Genomic DNA, 23,919 nt, shown 5'->3' on the forward strand with positions numbered 1-23,919 from the left:
GATAGCCACCCACGAGTGGTCACGGGAGAGACACTGGGGGCTGAAGTGCATCCCACAGAAGTCATCTTCTGTTTACAGGGGAGGGGTTCCATCACAAGATAGGCTGTCCGCCGGCTGAGGGTGTCGCATAACCTTAGGGCACATCGATGCCCTTTGAGGAGAGCTGAGAAGGAAAGGTTGTGACAGTGGGAGGAAGGAAAGTTGCTTTGGAGCCTGACATTGGGAAGAAGTGGACAGGGCAGTGTGAGCTTCTTGGATCTTAGAGACAGACAGCCTCCTTGAGAAGGGAGAGGACAAGTGTGTGAGCCTTGCAATTTGGCGGTGGCCTCAAGAAGACACGGGGTGTGTGTTTTAGAAGGCAGTAAAACGAGATACACAGAAATCCTCTAATCTCCTCATGCCAACCCCCGCCCTGGGCATTCAGTCACAGAGGGAACCCTGGGGCTCCTTTGTCTTGGGCTAGCTCCACTAGCTCCTACCCATGTCCTGTTGACATCACAGCAAAATGCCGCCACCCCCAGAAAACAGCAGGATAGCGACCACCCCACTGGATGAGCCGGCCATACCGAGTCTAAGGGCCTTGGGGGTGTCCTGCCTGTCTTGATCCAGGAGGGAGTTGGTTCTGTCTGGTGGGAGGTGCTGGAGTGAGGCCAGGTGAGGTCACGTCATCCAGGCGCCAGGGCTTAAGAAGAGCCAGGACTCCGTGGTATGTTTTCTGCATCTCCGGACTCTTCCTGCTCGCGCGGCAGGGATGAAGCTCCTCCACGGCGCAGCCTGTGGTGGGAGAGCAAACCTGTACACTGCCCAGGCTGGCTCTGCTGAAGACTAGGGTGGCTCAGTCGCCCCCGTAGGGGCTGAGGATATGGCAGGTTCCCAGGCCTGGTTTCCATCCCCTCCGTAGGAATCCTCGTCCCTCCAAAGATCTCACCGAGATTGTCCAGATCCCTAGCTGGCCTCTGGCCTCTGGTCCAGTTCCCTCACAGACCTCAGGTGGCTGCTGTCCCCTCCAGGCCTTTACCTTCTCAAGACATTTGCTAAGCTTAGATTTCTGCTCCCTCACACCTGAGCCTCCCTGTCTGACCCCTGCCCTGACTCACCAGCTGTCATTAGTCCGACTGGAATGCCTGCCTTCGGGTTTAGGCCCATTTGCACTAACCCCCACCTCGGGACATTTTTCAGTGGCCTCTGCTTCAATGTGGGGATTTCGTCTCGTTCGTCCTGCCAACTATCTTGTATTCTCCTGCCCTCACTTTCCCTTTTATATTCCTCCTGTCTACCCTCTGGCCACCCACGTTTGCAACTGATTTTGCACAAGCGATGTGCCGTCAACACCAAACCAAAGACTCTGTGCCACCCTTGTATTCAAATCGATTTCTGGAGGTGGCTGGCCTCACGGCAAGGGCACACAGGGTGGGTGGCAGGCACCCCAGCAGCGGTTGGGGGGCTAGAGAAGCCAGTAAGGCTGGAGCCAAGGCCTTTGATGCTGGAAAAAAATCTCCCGGCATAGAGTTCATTCGTCTGTCCCACTGGGGATTTAGTTCCAAGGTGATGGCATCGTCCAGTAGCCAATAAATGTAGCACATTTTGCTTTTGTGTTACTGGTGAGCTCACCTTCTTTGGGGACTGCAGAGGGCAGAGTGATGGGTTCGGTGTGTTTGAATGGCATCATGTGACCGTGCGGATGTTGGAGGTATTTTCTCGCTCCAGGCTTCTTTCCTGGGCACTCCTCTTGCACCCAAAAAGCATTAGGCTCCGAGATTATGGCTCCCAGGGCTCCAGCGCTGGAATTGGGGGAAGCCAGTGGAGGGGGGAGAGATCTGCCTCCCCAGAAACCTAGCTATCCTCAGTGAAAGCCAAGGGCAATGAGGGAAATGCCGGCCAAGTAAACTTCTCTTTGTGTACGTGTTCTCTCTTTTCAAGTTTGCTTCAGTGTGAATGTCCCTCTTTAAGGTAAGGCCTCCTGAATGGGGAGTCTGTCCAGGTAGGTGAGCCCTCTCAGGCCCGGTGACATGGAGGCCCTTCCAACCCCATGATCTGTTTCCATCCAGTCGTCCACACTGCATGGCGGGACCCTCGAGGGAGGCCTTTCCTGCATGCTCCTGCATGACCGGGCTGTGCTGAGAGAAAACCGGGAAGTGGGTTTGAGACCCTCACAACCTCACCAACGTAGCAGCCTGAGGAGAAGCCCTGCTGAGCAGGCACAGGCAACCCTTTCCCCTGAAGCTCGTCAACCCACCCAGGAGACCACCTGTTAATGGGCCCCATGAAGACAGAGTCCCAGGTGACCAGCAAAGGCTGTCCTCCTCCTCCACCTAGCAGAGCAGGGACGGGACCCGGCCAGTGCCTAGAGACATCAGTGAGGACATCCCCCCGGACTGTGTCCAGGCCAGAGTGGGAGCCCTTCGTCTCCAAGAGGCTGCAAGGTCCTGCAAAGAGCCAGGACACCAGTCCGGGCCTAGAGGGCATCATGGGAAATGTCCAGGAAGCTGTTTCTGGCAGTTGGCCCAGGTAGTGACATGGCACAGTGGACCGGTACCGGCTTTGACCGCAGAGAGACTTGGGTTGGAACAAAATTGCTGTCGTGGGTTAGCCGTGTAAGCCCGGGAGTTCACTTCATCTGCAGACCCCTGGCCTCCTTGGGCCTGAGCTCCTTATCTGTAAAATAGGGATAAAAATATCCACTCATAAAATTATGAACAGGATTAGATAAACCTGTAGATTCCCTATGAATTTTAGTTCTTCTCTCCAGTCGCCATCCCCACCCAGCCTGTCAAAGCCCCTCCTTCTCCCGCTCACGTCAGGAATCAAGAGCTAAGGAGGCAGTGCGGTGTATGGAGGCTAGGCTGTGGAATCAGAGGCGGCCAGGTTCCAACTAGGGCTGCAGGATCTTGGGAGAGTCGTCTCACCTCTCTGAGCCTCAGTGAGCCGATCCATAGAACAGGGATACTAGTATGTACCACGTCGAATGTCTGTGAGGAGTGAAAAGCAAATCAAGTGAAGTGATTAGCACATTCCTTGGGATACAGCGGGTGCTGGGACAGAGCTAAAGCTGACAGTACTGGAGACCCCGGGGGTCTAAGCCAAGGGGGCTAGAGAGGGCGCAGTTCCCGGAGAGGCCAGGGGTTCACATGAGGGATGACACCATGTGGTCGGGGAAGCTGCCATTGCAAGGCAGAGGACTAGCAAAGAGCACTATCCAGTCCCCGCAGAGAGCCTTCTGGAGTTTCATTCCAGCCCTGCCCCTGGTCTGGGATGGGAGAGCTCAGGGAGACAGGAGATAGGGCAAGACAGAGACTCACCCCGGCCCTAATGCCCCTTGAGGAACCCCAAGTTTCCCCGCAGGATCTGTCCCCCTTTTACGGTGTGAGCTTGCCACCACCTTTACTTCCCCTGCCCCTGTCCTCACTGGTCTTGTTTGCCGAGCACAGCCGTGCAGCCCAACCCTAAAGTGCTGGCAGTCTGATGAGACCCCATGACCGTGGCCGTAGGAGCACGGAGGGTTCCCAAGTGTTTCTAAGCTAAACAGCCTCAGTGGGGCATCTTTGACTCTGCACAAGGGATTTCTCTGTCTGGGAATTCTGCTTGCAGGAGCGTTCCTATAGCCCGACCTGCACATCACTTTGGTGCTCCCACCCACTACCCTAGGGGAGGAATTTGAGCCCTGGGCTGGGCTGGGCATTTCTGTAAGCTCTGAAGTTTTCATTTATAACTTCATAGCTGTTCAGTTGAGATTTGCCTTCATGGGTTCATCGAACTAGTGTATATTGAATTTAATCTCCTCCCCACCCCACTAGCACCTGAGGTAACACACACAGCCTGCCGGGGAGCATGGGACCTACTGGGCTGTGTGTGACTGAAGGAAGGAAGGTTCTCCGGAGGAGCTGGATCTGGGCAGAGAAAGCCAAAAAGGATTAGGGACAGAGAGCTACCGGGAAGAGGCATGGCAGCAGGGGAGGGCAAGGCAGGATTCACGTCAGGTCTTTTCAGTGGGAATTTAGTGAGCATGTACTTTGTACCCTCTGTGAAGCTGTAGGGGAGAAGGCTGGTTGACGTAAGAAGAATCACCTATAGAGGCGCCTGGGTGGCTCAGTTGGTTAAGTGTCAGACTTCAGCTCAGGTCATGATCTCACAGTTCGTGGGTTCAAGCCCCACATCAGGCTCTGTGCTGACAGCTTGGAGCCTGGAGCCTGCTTCGGATTCTGTGTCTCCCTCTCTCTCTGCACCCCACCCCCCAATCATGCTCTGTGTCTTTCTGTCTCTCAAAAATAAACATTAAGCAAAATTTTTTAAAAAAGAAAGAAGAATCATCTGGATGCTACCATCCTGAGGGGTTCCAGTGGCAGGAGGAGCCTCAAACATAAAGTGCTTGGGGAATACCAGGCACAGTACAAAATGCAGGCCTTGACTCAGGGCAGGGGTCTTGGGGTTTGCCTCTTAAGGTTAGGGGGCAGGGAGGAAAGGTGATGTGAAGAGGAAAGCCTCCCTGGACAGGCCAGCTGGCAGGGCCTCTGTGGGCCACAGGAGCCACTGGCCACTTGCAGTCTCACAGAAGGTCCCGCCCGGGGTGGTGGTCTGGCAGCCAGGAAAAGAGGGGCAGTGGTCCCAGGCTGGATAATGTGCATCGAAGTAGAAGCAGATAGAAGCTCAAACCTTCCCCAGGTGGGGGGCTTAGGCCTCCAGGCCTCCAGCCAGCATTTGTTCTCTGAGGGGTGCAGACACCAAGGGAGACTGTGCACCAAGGGGTTGGGGGTGTTCCCCACCCATGCCAGCCTCCAAGGGGACACAGCTGGCTATCAGGGAGGAAAGAAGCTCTTGGAAACCCAGCTTGCATTGGGGGGCAGGGGCATTAGTGCCCTGTTACTCCCCACTGTTTGTGCCAGGATAGTGGATGGTAACAGATTTGGATTTAGCTTAAACTCGACACTCAGACATTCTTCTGGAATTCTGGGATTTGACAAACACACATTAGGTCTGTGGCACATCATTACAGTTCCACATCAGCCTCACTCTCAGAGCGAGGTGATCCCAGCCTGCGGGACTCAGACCCCCACGTTATTCTGGCCTCTTCTTTCTGGGACCTGCTCCACCCCCAAAGGGGTTTTATCGGTGCACAGAGCTTGAATGTCAGGTGTGTGAGCCCCGCTAGGTGTGGAAGAAGGTCAAGAATGGCAGGGAAAGTGAGATATGATACTTGCCTTGAGTAAGGAGATGGGAAGATAAGCCCACAGTGGGGCTTACCAACTGCGAAGACTCAGGAAATAAAGTAGACCTTGACTTGGGGCCTCAGCCAGACTTCCTCCCCACCCCTCCCGCATCTTAGCCAGTATTTGGAAACCACAGGTGGTCTTCCTGGGGGAGGCATGGCAGATTCAGGCTACAGGTACCCAGGCACCTGGGATGTGGGTGATCCACCAGAAGTTTCAGAATATAGTCACCCCAAAACATGAGATTCCAGAATTTATTCCCCACTTTGTATCAGAGGCAACGAGCTAAGAGGAAAACACTGGACAAGGCTGGGTGCTGGTCCCTCTATTTTTTATATCTTTGAGACTCGGAGCAAATCACTGAATTTCTCTGCTCCCTTCCTATAAAATGAGGGACTTACATAATCCCTAAAATGTCTTACAGCCTATGAGGGCAGGGATTGGAGGTTTTTGGAAATCAATTTTATTATAATAAAATTTACATAGAATAAAATTTAACCCATTTAAAATGTGCATTTTGACGCATTTTAACAAATGGATGCACCCATGTTACGCCAGCACAGTGAAAGAAGATCTCTACCCCAAACTGTTCCCAGGTGCCCTGTGCCCCAAGGCAGTCCCTGATCTGCTTTCTGTCACTGGAGAGTAGATCTGTCTTCTAGAGTTTCGTGTGTGTGTGTGTGTGTGTGTGTGTGTGTGTGTGTATACACACACATATATATGGAGCCGTGTAGTGTGTGCTGTTTTGTGATTTTGCGTCTGGCTTCTTTCACTCAGCATCCATGTGTGTGAGATTTAGGAATTATATTTTTAATTTTTTACCATGGAAAACGTCAAACGTGTACAGAAGTAGAGAGAATCCCCATGTGCCCATCACCCAACACCAACAACTAGCCTGCTCTGGTTAATTTGTCAGGGGAGGGATTTTTATCTGTTTTGTGCACAGCAGCATCCTCAGCAACTCCTGGCACGTAGTAGGTGTTATAACATATACTGTGAATGAATGAATAAGTTCTATAGGTCGACGGTGTTTTTCCAGAGAATACTTCTCTCTTAGCTCCAGCTCTAAATTCTCTTGTCACCTTTTATGGCCCAAGATCTGTTCCAGTTTATGCCTCAGAATTTAGGGTGATAAGATCCTGCATTGGGAAACCTGAAAGTGTTGAATGGTAGGAGAGGTGGGTGACCTCATCTTGACTTGAGAGGCATATATTCGGGTGTTTACAGTTCCCGTTTCAAAGCCAGCAGGCAGAGCAACAATACATTCCGGGCCAAGAGAACTGATTTCTATCTAGAACATTTTCATAAATGAGGGGGGTGGTATTGGTGAGTGGAGGAACAGGGCTTTTGCCAGGACCAGATTGAAAAGTTTCTTTGGGCACCAAAAAGTCCCTGGAATTAGATAGATGTCAACCCAACAGGCGTCAGCCATGACACTGCTTTGAAAAGTAGATGCTACATGAAAAAGGCCTGCACGATTAGAAGCGGAATGGGGCCAGGTTTGCCGCTGTGGGCCTCCCCACTTTCAGCTGGAGAACGCAGGCTCCTGATGCATCACCGGGCACAGGTCCTGCCGCGGCACGTCCCGCTGTGTGGGGCCAGCTCCCTGCAGAGCCCAGCTCGGGCGCTCAGGCCTCGGGCGGGCCACAGCATGTAGGGCGCTGTCTCCTGAGCCTTTTTATGGCTGGCTATCCACCCAGGTTTTCCGCATGTTGTCAGTTCCAGACACCCCAACTGAGTGCCCCTTTGCCCTACTTCAGGGTCTCCGCAGCAGTAGGGTGTGAAGTCAATTTAAGGAGTCAGGTGAAGAAAAAAGTGTAATAAAGACTAAGATAGGGTAGAGTAGGGTCAGGTCAAGTAGAATCAAACAGAATAGAATAAGTAGGATATCATGGGACGCCTGGGTGGCTCAGTTGGTTAAGCGTCTGACTTCGGCTCAGGCATGATCTTGCAGACCGTGGGTTCGAGACTCGCATCGGACTCTGTGCCGACAGCTTGGAGCCTGGAGCCTGCTTCAGATTCTGTGTCTCCCTCTCTCTCTCTGCCCCTCCCCCTCTCACACTCTGTCTCTCTCAAAAATAAATGAACATTAAAAAAAGTTTTTAAAGAATAAGTAGAATACCAGACTATAGCACGGAATGCAATCTAGGTAAACTATGGCTTGCTGAATCATTTCTTGCGCTGATGGGATGAGGTGATATGCACTAGGTTATAGACAAAATGTCTTTCTTACTGTTGGTCATACTAAAAAGTTCTGAAGGGCTAGGCCCCTCTTCGCTCCTCATGTCTAAGAAATGACCCCATGAGCTGTAGTGGGGACGGTGGCTTCATGTACAGGGAAGATTGCAGGTGTGCGTTTGTAATGCAAATAACAAGGCTATTGGTGGAAAGCTCTGAACAGCGTGCCTGTGCTGGGCTCCGTGCAGCAACCCATCGCGCACATGAACGCATCGATGCCTCTCGGAGGGAGGCAGGACGGCACATGTCAGGAGCATGGGCCTTGGTGTTAGGACACCTGAATTCAGTCCCGGCTGCACCTTGGGCAAACTGTTTCCCAGTCTCTCCAGCGGGGTCTCTGGCAGTGCTCGCTACCCCTAGGGAGGGGGTGAGCAAGAGTGAATCAGGCAGGGGAAACAGCGCAGAGCCCGGCACCTGAAAAACCCTCCATCCGTGGGCTTTAGTGACGTTTTCATGTGCGGAAACAAGCGTGCCAGGCTCTGTACGACGACGCTAAGAATACAAGAGAGATGCCCAGTGCGTCATTATTTAGCGCTAGTTATGAGGAGTACCAGGAAAGAGAGGCACGGGACAACCGAGGGGTATGGGGGGGACCAGCCTAGGCTGGGAATGGTTCCCCAGGAAAGGGAACTGATACAAGGGGCATTTCCTTCCCCACATGGCAGCGCCAGACCCTGTCTTTAGTGGCAGAATGGAAGCCTTGTGGCCTCAGGAATGGTTTCAGAACTCCTTTACAGCATTTTGAGAGGGCAGTGGACTCTCCCTTATTCTCATTGCTGGTCTCAGAGGGCAGGCTCACCTTTTGAACAAAGCCGTTGCACTTTGCCATCCTCTGGGGATGCAGCAGGGTCCATTTAATTAACCGGGAGCTGGCAAGGCCCCAGCTCTGAGCCAGGCAGCGCTGGTGAGATGCCTGCCTCACCGGGAAGCCAAGATTCACAGGCCACTTAGAGGCACCTCCAGGCTGGTTATAAACTCCAGACTGAATGTCATCAAGCACCCGTGTGCACCGTACAGACAATGAGGACTTCTCCCTAGCCACGTGGCTCAAAATGACTCTTGGCTGAAATGTATGCATTATGCATTTGTCACCAAATTTTAGAATCAAATTGTCACAGCCAAAGGTGTGCATGTGGGTGGACTTTGGAAGGCCCGAAGGGTTCGAGCAGGTAGAAGTACCACCCTTCAGAGCCGCACAGAAATGCCTCCTTCCCCAAAAGGAATGAAGAAATGCTGTCTGTGGAGTTAAGACTCTGATACAAATGACTTCACCTGGCCTTAAAAGAACCTTCTGGAAAGAGCCTCAGATACACAGTCTGTGTCCGGGGGACTTTTCCCAATCATTTTCATAGAGTCGCTTCAGCCTTCCGGCAGAGCACTGAATACACCAGAGGGAACGCCCCGTGCTGGGGACCCCTTCGCCATGGTCCAAGGGGACAATTCATGTCCTGAGAATCTTTCTTCTCTATGTGGATTCCTCAGAGTTATCATACGTTGGACAGATTCAGGCTTTATTCAAAGGGAAACTTTCAAATCTGTGGTTCTTAGCAATCAAATCACCGCCCCTTCAAAAATCTGCTGCAGTGAGATGTTTCCACATGCACAACATGCTGTACTATACGAGGCTCACGAAGCCCTGAAGTCCATTCCCTAGCACAAGGCTTTGCAAATTGGCCCACAGGCTGAATCCAGCCCACTGCCTCTTTTTGTTCAGCCCTCGATCTAGGAATGGTTTTCACATTTTTCTTAAATGGTTGAAGAAGAGGGGCGCCTGGGTGGCGCAGCCGGTTAAGCATCCGACTTCAGCCAGCTCACGATCTCGCGGTCCGTGAGTTCGAGCCCCGCGTCAGGCTCTGGGCTGATGGCTCAGAGCCTGGAGCCTGTTTCCGATTCTGTGTCTCCCTCTCTCTCTGCCCCTCGCCCGTTCATGCTCTGCCTCTCTCTGTCCCAAAAATAAATAAACGTTGAAAAAAAAAAATTAAAAAAAAAAAATGGTTGAAGAAGAATGTTTCATGACACATGAGCATTATATGAAGTTCGAATGTCAGTATCCATATGTAAAGTTCTGCATCCATATGTAAAGCCACACTTGTGCAACTGTCTGCAGCTGCCTTTGAGCCACGACAGCAGAGTGGAGTGATTGTAACAGATCCTGTGGCCCACAAAACCTAAAGATTTACTGTATGGCCCTTTGGAGAAAATTTGCCACCCCTGCTTTAAGAGTGAGAATCCAGGTTAAGAGGCTTGCTTGAAATACTTTACTTAAAATAATTGAGCTGTATGCAGTGCCCCGGGAGACTCAGTTGTTTAAGTGTCTGACTCTTGGTTTTGGCTCAGGTCATGATCTCATGGTTCGTGGGTTTGAGCCCGTGTCAGGCTCTGTGCTGACGGTGCAGAGCCTGCTTGGGATTCACTCTCTTCCTCTCTCTCTCTCTGTCCCTCCTCTGCTCTCGCTCTCAAAATAAATAAACTTAAAAAAATAATTGAGCTGTAATTTTTAGAGGTAAAAGCGACTTTGAAAATCACCTTGATGAGCTCCCCACTTGACCATGTTAAGCAGGGGACTCCAGGGAGTGGTGTCTTGGGCTCTCCTTTTAAAGTTCTGTGGGTTTTGGGGCACCTGGGTGGCTCAGTTGGTTAAGCATCGACTTCAGCTCAGGTCATGATCTCACGGTTTGTGAGTTCGAGCCCCACCTCAGGCTCCGTGCTGACAGCTCAGAGCCTGGAGCCTGCTTCGGATTCTGTGTCTCCCTCTCTCTCTGCCCCACCCCCACTTGCGCTCTGTCTCTCAAAAATGAATAAATGTTAAAAAAAATTTTTTTTAAATAAAATAAAAATTAGGACCTCTAATGTGAAAATGTAACTGGAGCATTTCTTGACGTTCAGAAGCCCTGGAAGCCCCGGGTCTTGTTCCTACAGGGGTCATCACCGTGTGGTGCCCACCGTGCCCCAGTCTCTAACAGCTCCAAGTTCCCCAGGCTCCCCCCATACACACACTCACACCCTGCTCGTTACAGAGGAGAGATGACATCACAGCCAGCAGCGCCAAAAGTAAAATTTGTCTTCTTTCTTCTTCTTGTTTTTCTTATCTTGCTTTATTCTTGAAAGTTTAAAGATGGCCCACCAGGATATATAAAGGACATACTCTAAATATAATATCAGTGAAAATGAGGAAAGAAAAACAAAGGCAGGAAGACAAAAAAAAAATCAGGAATGTTCTTTGTGGGAGTGTCACACATGTGGCTCTTAGCTTTTGAGAGCAGACTGTTAATTGTAGAGCAGAGTGGGGGGGGGGGGGACGAGAAAGCACCCAGGGTGTCCAGGTGAAATAGTGACTGTTCTGTGAACCAAGATCAAGTAGAAATCGCTCTCAAGGATCATCCCAAAGACAGTGCTGTTTGTTCTAACCATACAGTTGTGATAAATAATGATGAGGAAGCAATGCTAATAATTTACATTTCTTCTATGCCATGTGCTGTTCTCACCACTTAAATGTATTATTTCACTTATTCCTTATAACAAATATACAGGGAGGGCTACCAGCATCCCCATTTTACAGATGATGAAAGTAAGGCCCAGAGAAGACCACGTGATTTGCCCAAAGCCACAAAGCTGGAGAGATGCAGAAGTGAAATCCAGGCAGTCTGGCCACAGAGCTCTCGTGCTAACCTACTGAGCTGCACTGCCTCTCAGAGGCAGCACCTGGAGACACCAGCATGCTTCCCAGTGAGCTCTTGGATGTCCCAGTTTATAAAGGCTAATATCAAATAAGGAAAGGAGGGCATGAAATTGAGAAGGAATGCCAATATACAGTGTGAACTTGAGAGGAAGCCAAATCCATAGCAACTACAGCCCTACATAGGCTTTTAAGCCACAAAAAGGCCTTTTGAAACACCAAGGAAAAGAAGGAAGAAAGGGACCCACTGCTCCTTTACACAGAGGGACCCAGTCAGGCTGCCTGTCGGGATCACTTGGGAAGCTTTCAAACATACACAGGTCTGGGCCGCACCCCTGGATGGTCCAATTAATGAGGTGTGGGGCAAGGCCCAGGTGTCCATGTGGGCACACTGTTGGATTTTTTGTTGTTTTTTTTAAGTTTTTATTTTACTCCACCTGGGGCTCATCATGACACGTGCCCTCCTTCACCCTCACTTATCTCCTCCCTGGTAACCATCAGTTTGCTCTCTAGAGTTGAGAGTCTGTTTCTTGGTTTGCCTCCCTTTTTTCTTTTTCTTCCCCTTGTTTTATTTCTTAAATTCCACATATGGTATTTGTCTTTCTCTGACTGACTTATTTCACTTGCATTATACTCTCTAGTTCCATCCGCGTCATTGCAAATGGCAAGATTGCATTCTTTTTGTGGCTGAGTAATGTTCCAGTATGCGTGGGTGTGTGTGTGTGTGTATGACCTCTTCATTCATCAGTCAGTGGACACTTGGGCTGCATCCATGTGTTGGCTCTTGTAAATAACACTGCTGTAAACTTAGAGGTGCATGTATCCCTTTGAATTAGTGTTTTCTTTGGGTAAATACCCAGCAGTGATTACTGCAACACAGGGTAGTTCTATTCTTACCTTTTTGAGGACGCTCCACATTGTTTTCCAGAGCAGCCACGGCCAGTTTGGGTTCCCACCAGCAGTGCACCAGGGCTCCTTGCCCAGGTTCCCTTTGTTTCTGATGCACAGGCAGGATGGAGAACTGCTTTGTTACCAGTGACAAAAAGCAAGGCTGTTACCTTGTCTCTAGCTTTTCCCCAAAGAGAAGTCTCTTAGAAGTACAAAGATTAGGGCAAAACCCAGTAAAGATGAACTGATTTCCAAGGGAGAAATAAGTCATTACAAGCCAGAAATAAGTACCAAAATAAGAGGAAATCAAAGTCAAATGCAAATCAGTTGCACTTGATAAAGCTCACCTGGGGAGCTAGGACGGGCCATTCCCTGGGCCGGATCCCTGAGCAGTGACACTGACTCTCTGATGTGGGGCCAGCATCACTGTTATGTAAAGTTCCTGGCAGTCCAGTGTGCAGTCACTGGTCTAGGCCCAGGTGAACTACATGTCAGGTTACTAAAAAATCTGCTGTGCCCACTACTTGGTAATTTGGATTTCCAGAATCCAGCAGTGACACCAAGCGATGGGAGATGGGCAGACAGTCTCCCCATATTCAAAAATAGGGAAAATGTAGATTTGGGATACTTGGAGGTAGGTGCTATTAAAGCAATTTCTAGAAGTTTTTATGAAAAGATATTTTGTGAACACTGGGGGAAAATGGTAATCACTTGGAGCCAATTAACTTCATTTCTAGACCAATAGACCAGAGAAATGCAACAGCGTTAGGTGTCTTTATTCCAGCAAAGCAATTGAAAGTCTTTGATATCATCCTCCCGAACAAGATGGGAAATGTGACCATGCCTGGGTGCTTCCGTTGAGCACCTGACTTTGGCTCAGGTCATGATCTCGCAGTTCAGGAGTTCGAGCCCCACATCAGGATTGCTGCTGTCAGTGAGGAGCCTACTTCGGATTTTCTGTCCCCCTCTCTCTGCCCCTTTCCCACCTGTGCTCTCTCTCAAAAATAAATAAACATTTTTTAAAAAGTGACCTTGGCTGGTCAATTCACAGTGGATTTAACCATAATGCCCCCAAAGTCTGCTGGGGTCCCTGGATGTTGGCTTTGCAAGAGGGCTGTTTGTAGAGGGCAGGCCAGAAGGGTCCAAGCCTGAGCCTGCCTTACATGGTATTTTTATACATGTCTTACTGGAGTAATGGGAGGCATGCCAGTCATATTTTAGGATGACACAGAGTCGAAGGATATAGCAGACAAGATGGATGATAGAATTAACATTATGTTCCCATAGTATTTTCACATTTACATGAGCTTTGCTTATATGCTCTCATAGAGCCCTCGGCAAGCTAGGCATATTTATTATCCCTACTTTGTTGGTAACAGACTGAGATCAGAGAAGTAAGTTACAAAATCATTATTTATGACTATCTCAACAAGCCGGAAATAAGCACCAAAGTAAGAAGAAATCAAAGTCAAATGCAAAGGATTACATCTGGATTCAAAACAATCTATTTCAGAAGATTGACATTTGTATCAGTTGCCTAGGGCTGCCCAAACAAAGTGTCGTAAACGGGGTGCCTTAGAACAACAGAAACCTATCTCACAGTTCTGGGGAGGAGAAGTCTTTAATCAAGCTGCCAGCAGGGCCTTGGCGCCCCCGCAGCCTAGAGGTGGTGGGGAGAGTCCTCCCTTGCCTCTGTCAGCTTCAGGTGGCCCCAGACATTCCTTGGCTTGTGGCAACATCTCCGTTCTTCAGGTGACATTCTCCATGTCTCTGCACGTGGGCTTCCCTCTGTGCAGGTCTGTCACTGTTCAAACTTCCCTTTCTTGTAAGGACCCCAGTTACACACTGGGTGAGGGCCCACCCTCATGACTGCATCTGAATTTGATGACATCTGCATGGACCTTATGTCCAAATAAGGTCACATTCTGAGATCCCAGAGCTTAGGAATTCAACATCTCTTTTTTGGGAGATGCAGTTCAACCCATAATAGGGTCACACTGGATAGGTAACACTAAGAGCATCATTGATTTATCACAGCTCCCTGAGAAATGGAACTAGGCATCGGATTAACTTGAGGGTTCCTACCAAGTAGAAGGTCATGCCACAGCACTTGGCATTGCTCAGACCAGAGTCAGGAGTGGAAAGGTCAGCTGTGGCCACTACATGCTAAGAAGGAGGTGGATTTTAAAAAGGAGGGAGCCACTGAGGGCTCAGGGCAGGATAGGTGCCATAAAAGCTCCATGGGCGGCCGAGTGCCAGGGAGGCCCGTACATCTTGCTCTGATTTCTATAAAGAAAATCCCGAAGTGTGACCAATTCTCAGTTAACAAGATCAAGAGGGGAAGAAAGGAATGGAAGATTATGTTTGGAGCAATTTCTAGGTAAATGATAGTTAACTTGAAATTCTGTTCCAGCCCTCATTTTTGCCAGGCAAGGCATTATGCAGTTTTACATCCTTTGTTTCATTTAACTTCACATGTAAGCATGGGTGCATTAACATACACACGTATACGCTGTTATTTACAATGTAAGGGTATAATGAATAGATACGTGTCTACAAAGATTTGTTTAATAGAGAGCAAGCATTCTAATTATTTAAAGTCTTGCTTTTTGTTTTCAAGTATGTAAAAGAGCCAAGTGGAGCTTAGGTGAGAATTTTGACATTTCAAAGCTAGGAGGAATTTGGGGTTTGACTGCTCTGGTGAATGAAATTATTTCAAGCAAATGAATATTTTCACATCATCTGCTGTGTCCTAGGTGTCTTAAGGTATCTGAGAGGAGGCTGTGACACACATAGCGTTTTAGAAGGGGCCAAATGCATGATCCAGAAAGTGCTGTGGGAGCTGGGAGGAGGGTGAGATTGGGTAAGGTGGCTGTAAGGGAACTCCGAAGAGGGAGTCGGAACCTGCTGTGGGCCCAAGACCAAAAAAAGCTGGCATTTTGGAGACTGTGTGGAGACAGCATGTTCCCCCCTCCCCCATTCTGATTGTGTGCATGGATCAGAGCGACCACAACCTGTGCTCTCGTCATGCCCGGAAGAGGTAAAGGGGTGTGGGCAGGGACCAGCGAGGTAGCCACATGAAAGCCAGCCCCATGCCCCAGCTGGTGAGACTAGGGAGTTTTCTCGGTGCTTCAGAACAAAGTCATCTGTTGATCTCGTAATCAGATGAAGACAGAAGCAGAAATCGCTGGCTCTTCTGAAAGCTGGTGTTTATGACTTCAGTACAGTGAGAGAAAGAATTGCACCAGCCAGACAGGAAGCAGGCATTCAGGCCGCCTGCCCATGTCCGTGCTGCGATCCAAGCACTACCACAGCCGGCTGATCCCCCAAGCCCTCGGCCGCCTCCGGTGATTTATAAGGCAGGCCCAGTGGCTCTGCTTCTCAGTTGCAGTTTCTCAAAAGGATCTGGAGGGACCTGTAACTGTTTCCATAACCTACCTCACTCCCCCGTGGGAGATGCCAAAGGTAGGCCCTTGCCCCTGAGTCAGCCCCGGACCTCTCAAATCCCAGACCTTATCTCTCTCGGGAGGGATGCCAGAGGGAAGGGGAGTGTCATTTTCCTCTAACATCAGCCACAAGGGTTAGTGTCATAAAGTCCCCTTAGCCCATCTGTCTTTGATGGAATTTTCCCAAACCCTGGTTGAACCTGTTTGTGTTGGTCTCCTGCCAGCAATCAGGGAACCCCAGTGCCCCAAGATGACTGCTGCTCAGAGAGGAAACCCCATGAAGTAGGCCTAAGTCTGCCTGTTTCTCTGGGCTGCCCCTCGCTAGGCCCCTCACAGATCAGACCTCAGCCATCTCGCCACGTCACCTGGGCCCCCCCGCCGTGAAAAGCCCATCTGGTAGAACAGCTGCCAGTGGTCCTGAAGCCAGAGCACTTACCTGGCTCTGGATACAGTAGAAGCAAGAGCAGTGCATTCACTCATTTCTCAGCAGCTATTTATTGAGCACTCACTGTGTGCCAGGCAGTGCACTAGGATGGGGATGGGATGTGAGTTCAACCCAGTCCCCATCCCCAACAAACTCACAGATTAGTGGAAAGGAGGAGGATGTGTGTGATCAGGGCTGTGATAAGGCAGGAGAGGGCTTCTGGGTGGCGCAGTCAGTTGAGCATCTGACTCTTGGTTTCTGCTCAGGTCGTGATCCCAGTGTCGTAGGATTCAGACCTGTGTCGGGCTCCGTGCTGAGCGTGGAGCCTGCTTAGGATTCTATCTCTCCCTCTGCCCTTCTTTCCTGCTTTAGTGCACTCGCTCACTCTCTTGCTCTCTCTTTCATAAAAAAAAAAAGAGAGAGAGAGAGAGAGATGATGGAGCGCCCATAAGAGGGGTGGAAGGACAGGAAGGCTGCTTGAAGGAAGGCCATCTAAGCCTGGTTGGGAAGGGTGAGCAATTCAGCTGGGTGATGAGGACATGGGACAGAGGCAGGGGTGGGAGAGGGGGTTCCAGGCACAGGCTTGGAGTCAGGGGAAGCCAGTGAGTCCAGAGAACCTCATGGTCCAGCAGGGCCCAGAAGCAGTGGGGAGCTATGCGGGGATAAGACCCTGAAGGGCCTTAGAAGTAGAGGACTATAAGACCCTGGGACTTTTACCAAGGGCAGTCAGGTGCCATTGGAAGAATCTCAATCTCTGGACAAAGCACTGGGACGTTCAGGTAGACCCTAGCTCTGCACTCATTCAGCATTTGGAGGCATACAGATAAATGTAAGACTCAGTCCCTCCTTCGAGAAGCTCATGGCATCAATGGGCAGGCCACACAGACTGTGTTGGGTAGCAACCAAGCTGTCTATGATGTGTGCCCATGGCACACAGGTGCTAAGACTTGGAGGTGCATTTATTGGGTGCCCATTACATGTTGCAGTCTGCACTGAGGCACCTAACATCTGATGTCTCACTGAGTCCTCAAGGCAATCTATAGAGTGCCTGTCACTACCCCCATTTTACAGATGAAAAAACTAAATCTCAGAGAGTGACCTCACAGTGTCATATAGCCAGGAAGGGGCAGTACCAAGATAAGAGGTCAGCTAGTGCTCTCTGTCCTCCTCCGTGTCACCCTGCTAAGTGTGGGACAAGCATGTAGGATGGGCTTCATGAAGGAGATAAAGACTGAAGAGGTCCCAGGGTCACCTCTCAGGCTCCACACTGTGGGCTAAGAGTCTAACATTTAGACTCTAGGGGAGGCATATGGGAAGACTGAGGATCTAGGTCAACGGGGAATGTCTCTGGGGGGTTGTCCATCTGAACCTTGGAGTTGAGTCTTATGCTCGCTCACAGGGACGCCCCAGCTTTTCAAAGAATAAAATCGGTGAATAAAGGATATAATGCCCAGTCCCCTCCACATTGAGGATGCTATGCTGTCTATGTGCTGTTAATAGGGAGTGGTGTTTCCCAGAGATATTTGCTTTGGAAAACTTCTCAAGTCTCTAAGGTTAATGGTCAGGAATTGCACATAGTGGGGATCTTGGCTTCTTGAATTGGAAATGAGTAACTGATATGCATTCAAAATGTTTCCAAGGAAACCAGGGCCTGGGCCAGTTTGGATAAGGGGGCAAACAAGGCAAGTATGTCTTTCTCTAGAGTTCTTAAAGAATGGCACCGTCACTGAAATGCCACCCATGATTCTGTGACCCCTGGAGAGCCCAGAGCTGACTTGGTGGTGCCCCAAAATAGCATGAAATGGAGCTAGAGGTCCTCTGGGAAGGACATCCCTTGCTGTGCTGACCGAACCTGGTTGCCTGGTACACAGTCAGTGAGTGATGAAATTCAGACGTCCTGTGGAATCTAGCTCCGTCACTACGCTCAGCCGACCTCAGGAAATGAAGCCAGTTTCCATGGACACTAATGACTGAAAAGGTGAAGCATAAACAAGTAAGCAGACAGGGAAGGCCAGTGCCCGAGCAGTTCCAGATTTCTCAACGTTCCTCATCTCAAGGGCAACACACACATCCTTCAGGTCCTGTTTCCATCCCTTGGATTTTCTGTATCTCTCTTCTGTCTCCCTTCTGAGGTCTCCGAGACCCACTCAACTATGCAGCTCAAGCCCAGAGAAAAGACACGAAGCAGGACTGATGTGGCCGAAAGATCCAGTCATCCCTGCTGTGTGCTATCCTCCTGATTGTGATCTCAGCCTGGGATGGTCTGAACACATGCCCCCTCCCCCCCAGCCAAGCTCGCCCAGTACAGGTTACCCACTCTCGCCCCGACCCACAGCTTCTCCTGCCGCACTCACCCACTGGCAAGCCCTTCTGGCTCCAGGCCTAGCAGTCTGGCCTGAATGTCTCCGGGTGGACTTTGATCCTTGCATTGTCTTTCCATTTCTCCAGTGTCCAGCTTTCTAGACATTCTATGCAAGCAGCATCATGCAGGGATCTGGATTTGAATCCAACTCTGCTCTTAACTAGTTGGGTGACCCTGGTTACCAAATCTCTTTGAGCCACAGTGTCTCCATCTGTAAAATCAGGGTAATAGTATCTGCCTGTTCTAAGGATCAAATAAGGAAACAAATGGGCAGGTGCTTTATAAACTATAAAACCACAGTTCCCAAACCGTGTCCTGCAGAACTCTGCATCTGAGATGGATGTTAAGCTATTCAGGAAAGGGGTGCCTGAGGTGGGGTGGGGGGGCCTCAGTCGGTTGAGCATCTCACTCTCAATTTCGGCTCCAGTCATGATCTCACGGTTCATGGGATTGAGACTCGAGTCAGGCTCTGTGCTGACAGCACGGAATCTGCTTGGGATTCTCTCTCTCTGTCTCTCTGTCTCTCTGTCTCTCTCTCTCTCTCTCTCTCTCTCTCTCTCTCTCTCTCTCTTTCTGCCCTTCCCCTGCACATGTGCACTCTCTCTCTCTCTCAAAATAATTAAATTTTTAAAAAAAGCTATTCAGGAAAAAGAAAGTTTCACGACAAGTTTGAGGAAGGCTGTTCTAAACAAAGTGAACCAGGTTTCTTGACCCTATGACATCTCAGAGCCTTTAATTTGCCACTGTATGTGGCAAACCTCCAAGAGCAGGGTGCAAAAATAGCTTTGTCTCTAAACCACCTTTTTCATAGAGTATTATTAACATCTTTTAGGTTACTAGTTTCCACAGAACAAAGCTTATATTAATTAATATTCCTCCTACAAATAATAATGCTAATCTTTCCACAAGATTTATTCCATCATCCAGGTCACTAATCCTGGGTAACACCAGTTAATCAGCACCTGAAAGGGTATTGCCGGAGCTCCTTCAATCCTCTGGGCATTGTGCCATGTAGTGCAGGGCGAGGGGGGCGGGCGTTGAAGGCCTCCGCAGTCGGACTCACTCTGCCTCCCTCCATCCCCATGCTGGACTCCACCCTGGGCAACTCAGTGAACCCTGTTCTACATCTTCCGTGTTCCCACCTCCCCACCCACCATCTTTGTCCCACCTCTCCCTGCCGAGGTGACTTCTTCCCCTCTCTGCCAACACAACCGTAATTCATTCTTCAGGTCCCAGCCAAGTCTCGACTTCTCCATGGAAGTTTTTCTAACTATTGCAGCGTGTGTTCTAGACAGTAGTACTGGCTCCCAGATCAACTGGAAGTCCCGAAAGGCAGAGAGAATATTATTTACACTTCCAGATTTTTCTCCAAAAGCCAGGATTTGTTTGTTTGCTGCTCTCCATCCCCCATGGACCATAAGCCCTATTTCGGGAACTTGAGCCTCTAACTGGGTATGGGTCCTTCGGGGCTGGGGAGTCAGTGCAGTGGCGGGTTCTTCCACATGGCCATTCATTCAGTAGATGCTTATTGTAGGGAACCCAAGGTTGAGTAAGACAAGGCCCCTGCCTTTAAGGAGCTCTTGGTCAAGGCAAATAGCCACAATTCGTTGCAAGTCAGCATGTTGAGTATAATCATGGAAAGAATGTAGGAGCACAAAATAGGGTTCGTGGTGGATGCAGGTAGGGATCAAGGCAGGCTTCCCAGAAGACGGTCCCCTGCCCCCACTCCACTCATCCTCCTACTTAGAAGAGGTCATATGGAGCAGACCTGGCAAGGTTATGGAGGTCTACCTAGAGACAAGAAAGACCACTGGAGACTCCATGGGAGAGAGATTCAAGTTTGTTCCCCGGGTCACAGGGATGGAGATCTCGATGGAGCCAGAGGGTTAGATTAGCAGGGGGAGTACGGGATGAGAGCTATGCATCCCACGCTCCCAAACACGCGTGCTCCACCCCCACACGGCAGTCTGTGGGAATCCCACTTCCCTGCTTTTCCATCATACCCTCTCACCCCTTCTTCCCTCCCACCTGGACTCATTCTTCCTTTCCAAGTCCTCTGCCACCTCCTGGTCCTGGGGCCATCCGTCGTGACCTCATTGGAGCAGCCCCGTGTCTTCTCTCAGTAGCTAGAGGCCTGCTTTGGTGAGAGGCTGGTCGGTGTGATGCCCACTCCCTGTGGGGGGGCCCCGGGAGGAAGGTCAGCCTGGAGTCAGTGCTTTCTCTTTTCTTCTCACAGAAAACCAAAAGAGACGTCAATAACTTTGACCAAGACTTTACCCGGGAAGAGCCCGTCCTCACACTCGTGGATGAAGCAATCGTGAAGCAGATCAACCAGGAGGAATTCAAAGGCTTCTCCTACTTTGGCGAAGACCTGATGCCCTGAGAAGCTGTTCCAGGTGGAGTTTGGTGACGCTGCAGGAAAGGGTGCCGAGAAGAGTCCTATTTCTGGAGGCTCAGAAGGCCTGGAACTGCCTCTCCTGTTCTCCAGAGCCCTAGTCCCTCGTCTACCCTCTATTTATTGTGTTCCCTCACCCCAGGCGGGCTCCTCCCTCTTCCACCTGGGGACCAGAAGGCACTCTTGGTTCTTGTCTCACCAGTGATGCAGAATCACATGGGGTCAGCGGTCGGCTGGACACACTGCGTGTTTGGTTTGTTGGCAAGCCCGTTTCCACTCCTCGGGGGCTCCTGGCAGTGAGGCAGCAAGGCAGCTTCGGTTCTTTTACTTCAAAGAGCAACAAGAAAAGCAAACAAGAAGGGCCTGGCCGTGCTATTGGACATAGGGGCCCGATCACTCTCACTTCTGAGAGCCTCGGTTCTGAGGCTCCCACTTTTGAGAGCCTGCCGCCCTCCGCCCTTCTGTCCAGGAGAGACAGGTGCTTCTTCGGCATGGGGGTGGGTGCCCTCGAGGCGCGCTGTGGTGGAGGCACACCGCGAGATGCATGGGTTGGCTGCCCGTGTTTGGCAGAATGGCCAACGCTGGCTTGCTTCGGTTGTAGCCCTTGGGCATGCCAAAGTTGTGAGAGCATGTGTCTCGTGAAAGAAATCACTCTTTGTAGAAAAAGAAATCGGATTTTGAACTCGGTTAACATTTGAAGAATATATCACCAAATTGGCTTTCTAATCGGCCAAATGATATAAATTCCAATATTAACACAGGTAGATATTAAAGGGCTATTATACAATGAGAAACCAACTGTCCAGGGTTTAGGCTGTTAACGTTTTTGTGGTTTGTGGCACACGGGGGCTGGATGAATTGAGAGAGAAGAAAACAAGTAATGCTCCTCATTCTTCAAATTCTGCCTGAACACAGAGGCCACCGCAGCAATGGCCAAGACCCTGAGGTTCTAGGAAAACTCACTCCCAAATTCTCTTTCCAGTTTCGTTCTGAGTTCCCAGCATACGCTCTATTTATTTCCTGCAACAGTGTGTTACTTTTGCGCACTTCTACGAAGAATTGGTAGTACTGCTGTGTTGTGTTTTTTAGACATTAAACATATAACGTTAAATATGAAATCTCTGCTTTCGGAGCAAGCCGAATGAGGCTAAACGTGGGTTATGCGGAGGGAATCCAGAGACGGAACAGCAACTTATCTGCAAACTGCCAATGTGGCGAGACGTGCTCGGAGTTTTGTTTCTGTGTGACATGCAAATGGCAACTCGTGTGGGACACTATTTCATGGATGTGATGTTACCTCCTGTAGATATGCTAACAGTGTTACATTCTTTGATTTCCAAGGGTTCTCTGTGGCTTTGTGTATATGTTTCCCGGAGGTTATTTGATTATCTATTTTACCGAACTGATTTTAGCAGGGAATGGAATCCATTCCAACTGTTGCACGCGGATTTCCTAGCTGCCCCTAAATATAGATACGTGTGAGTGGCAAAGTGGCACTAATGAAGCTTTTTGCCTTTTGTACATTTGAGATTTTTGTATATAGTGTTTGCTGCAAGGCCTGTGGAATTAATTCATTGAACTTAGAGGTATCAACTGCTGCATGTTCAGGCATATTATAAAACTTTAGTCTATGAAAGAATAATTATAATAATGTCCAGGTGCAATACTCTGTAAGCGTATTGGTTCAAGTTACCAAGAGATAAGGTATGTTTCTTTTTCAAGGATGGGGAGGAGTCCTTTGTATTGTTTATTTCATTTTGGTTTATTTCAAAAGACGTAAACATATAGTAAGCTACATTAAATCTCACATACAGTTCTCCCGTGCTCTATTATGCCCTGAGAGGGATGGGGAAGTGAAAGGAATGTTTTCGATGGTGGTTTCGAAGCTTGGACGGTGACCAGCTCGAGCCCATAGAAGGTTGGTGTCCATATTTGCATCTGGTTGGCCGTAGCCTTCGTTATTACTAAGGATGACATTCAGTTTCCTTTTGTTTTTATTTTTGAAAAACTCAGGTGTAGTTATGATCCGTTCTTATGATACTTAGAAATACTATTACTCTATCAGTTTGTGTGTTTGGCGTACCAGTGAAGTGAAGAAGAACAGATTAACTTAATTTCTCTTCGGTAACTTGACGTACTGGGGGAGAGACTATCTTCCGGAGTTGAGTACAAGCACAGAAACATCTTCACGGTGGCATCATCTCAGTTTTTAAGAAGACGTGACAATACTGCCCATCATACTCCTGCATCACTACTGCTCTGTTTCTCCTCTGCTTCCTTCACTACGATGAACCTGGAACAGCCAAGCAAGCTCTACCTGCAAGATGAGCGGCCTGCTTCAAGGCCCCGGTGGCGTTCCCATGTCAGCCGGGCTCGGGCCTTTCCTACAGAACAACTGGCATTTTGGCTGCAGAGTCAAGTAATACATTCCACCCGGCAGCTCCAGGCAGTCATTCGCGGGGTGCCTGGCCCAGAGATGCCCCCTTCCAGCACCAAAGCTGGGCTGGCTGGGATGCCTCCTGCTTGGGGCCGGAGCTGATCAGTTCTCTCACAGGCGGGTTCAAATCCCATGTCGTCTATAGAAAAAAGCTTGTGTGTTCCTCGAGTATTCACTGTTTCATTTCAATTTTCACAAGGCTTAGGAAGCGGACACACTATTACATTTCTTTCTAATCTATCCAGCTCTTGAGTGCAAAAAAAAATGCCAAAAAATATATGAAGGATAGCTGTTCTCCTGTGTTCTCTCATTATGGACTTTGTGAAGTGGAAACATCGTTTTTTCCTCCAAAGGTGAAAAAAAAATGCATTCTTGCTTTAAAAAAAAAAAGAAGGCTAAAAAATTACCTCTTTTTAAATTATGTGCAAAATAATTCTGGCTAAATATAAAATGTACTCAATTTTAGGGGTTTTTTTGTATTGTGATGCTTTATTTGTACATTTTTTTCCTTTCTGGATGTAATTTTAATCTCTTGCCATTCATTAGTGTTATTTCATTGTAAACATTATTGTGCCAAATGTACTGTATTCAAAAGGATGTGAATGTGTATTGTTTCAGAACCTAATAAATACAATGGCGTTAAATCTTATTTCTCGGCTCCAATGAGCATTTCTTTATCTTCTTTGGGAGTGGCAGCGTGGCACCAATGAAGCTTTGTGCCTTTTGTACATTAGGGATTCCAAATTCCGAAACCTAGGCACAGTTTCGGCTTTCCCCTTCCCTTTGAAGCTGCACAAAGGAGGGGCGCCTGGGTGGCTCAGTCAGTTCAGTGTCTGACTTCGACTCAGG

The 23,919-nt window shown here is 49.3% G+C and overlaps 1 protein-coding gene across 1 annotated transcript in view; it reads left to right on the top strand.

Moving 5' to 3' along the window:
- PRKCE (protein kinase C epsilon) overlaps nt 1-23,460 on the top strand; it is a 497,798-nt gene extending 474,338 nt beyond the window's left edge. Inside the window, exon 15 of the mRNA XM_030310527.1 lies at nt 20,475-23,460. Within this exon, the coding sequence (XP_030166387.1) occupies nt 20,475-20,621 (147 nt within the window). The 3' untranslated portion in view covers nt 20,622-23,460. The remainder of the gene's footprint in view (nt 1-20,474) is intronic.
- Nucleotides 23,461-23,919: the final 459 nt, after the last annotated feature.

This window comes from Lynx canadensis, chromosome A3 (genome assembly GCF_007474595.2).
Source record: "Lynx canadensis isolate LIC74 chromosome A3, mLynCan4.pri.v2, whole genome shotgun sequence".
In the NCBI taxonomy this organism is placed as follows: domain Eukaryota; kingdom Metazoa; phylum Chordata; class Mammalia; order Carnivora; family Felidae; genus Lynx; species Lynx canadensis.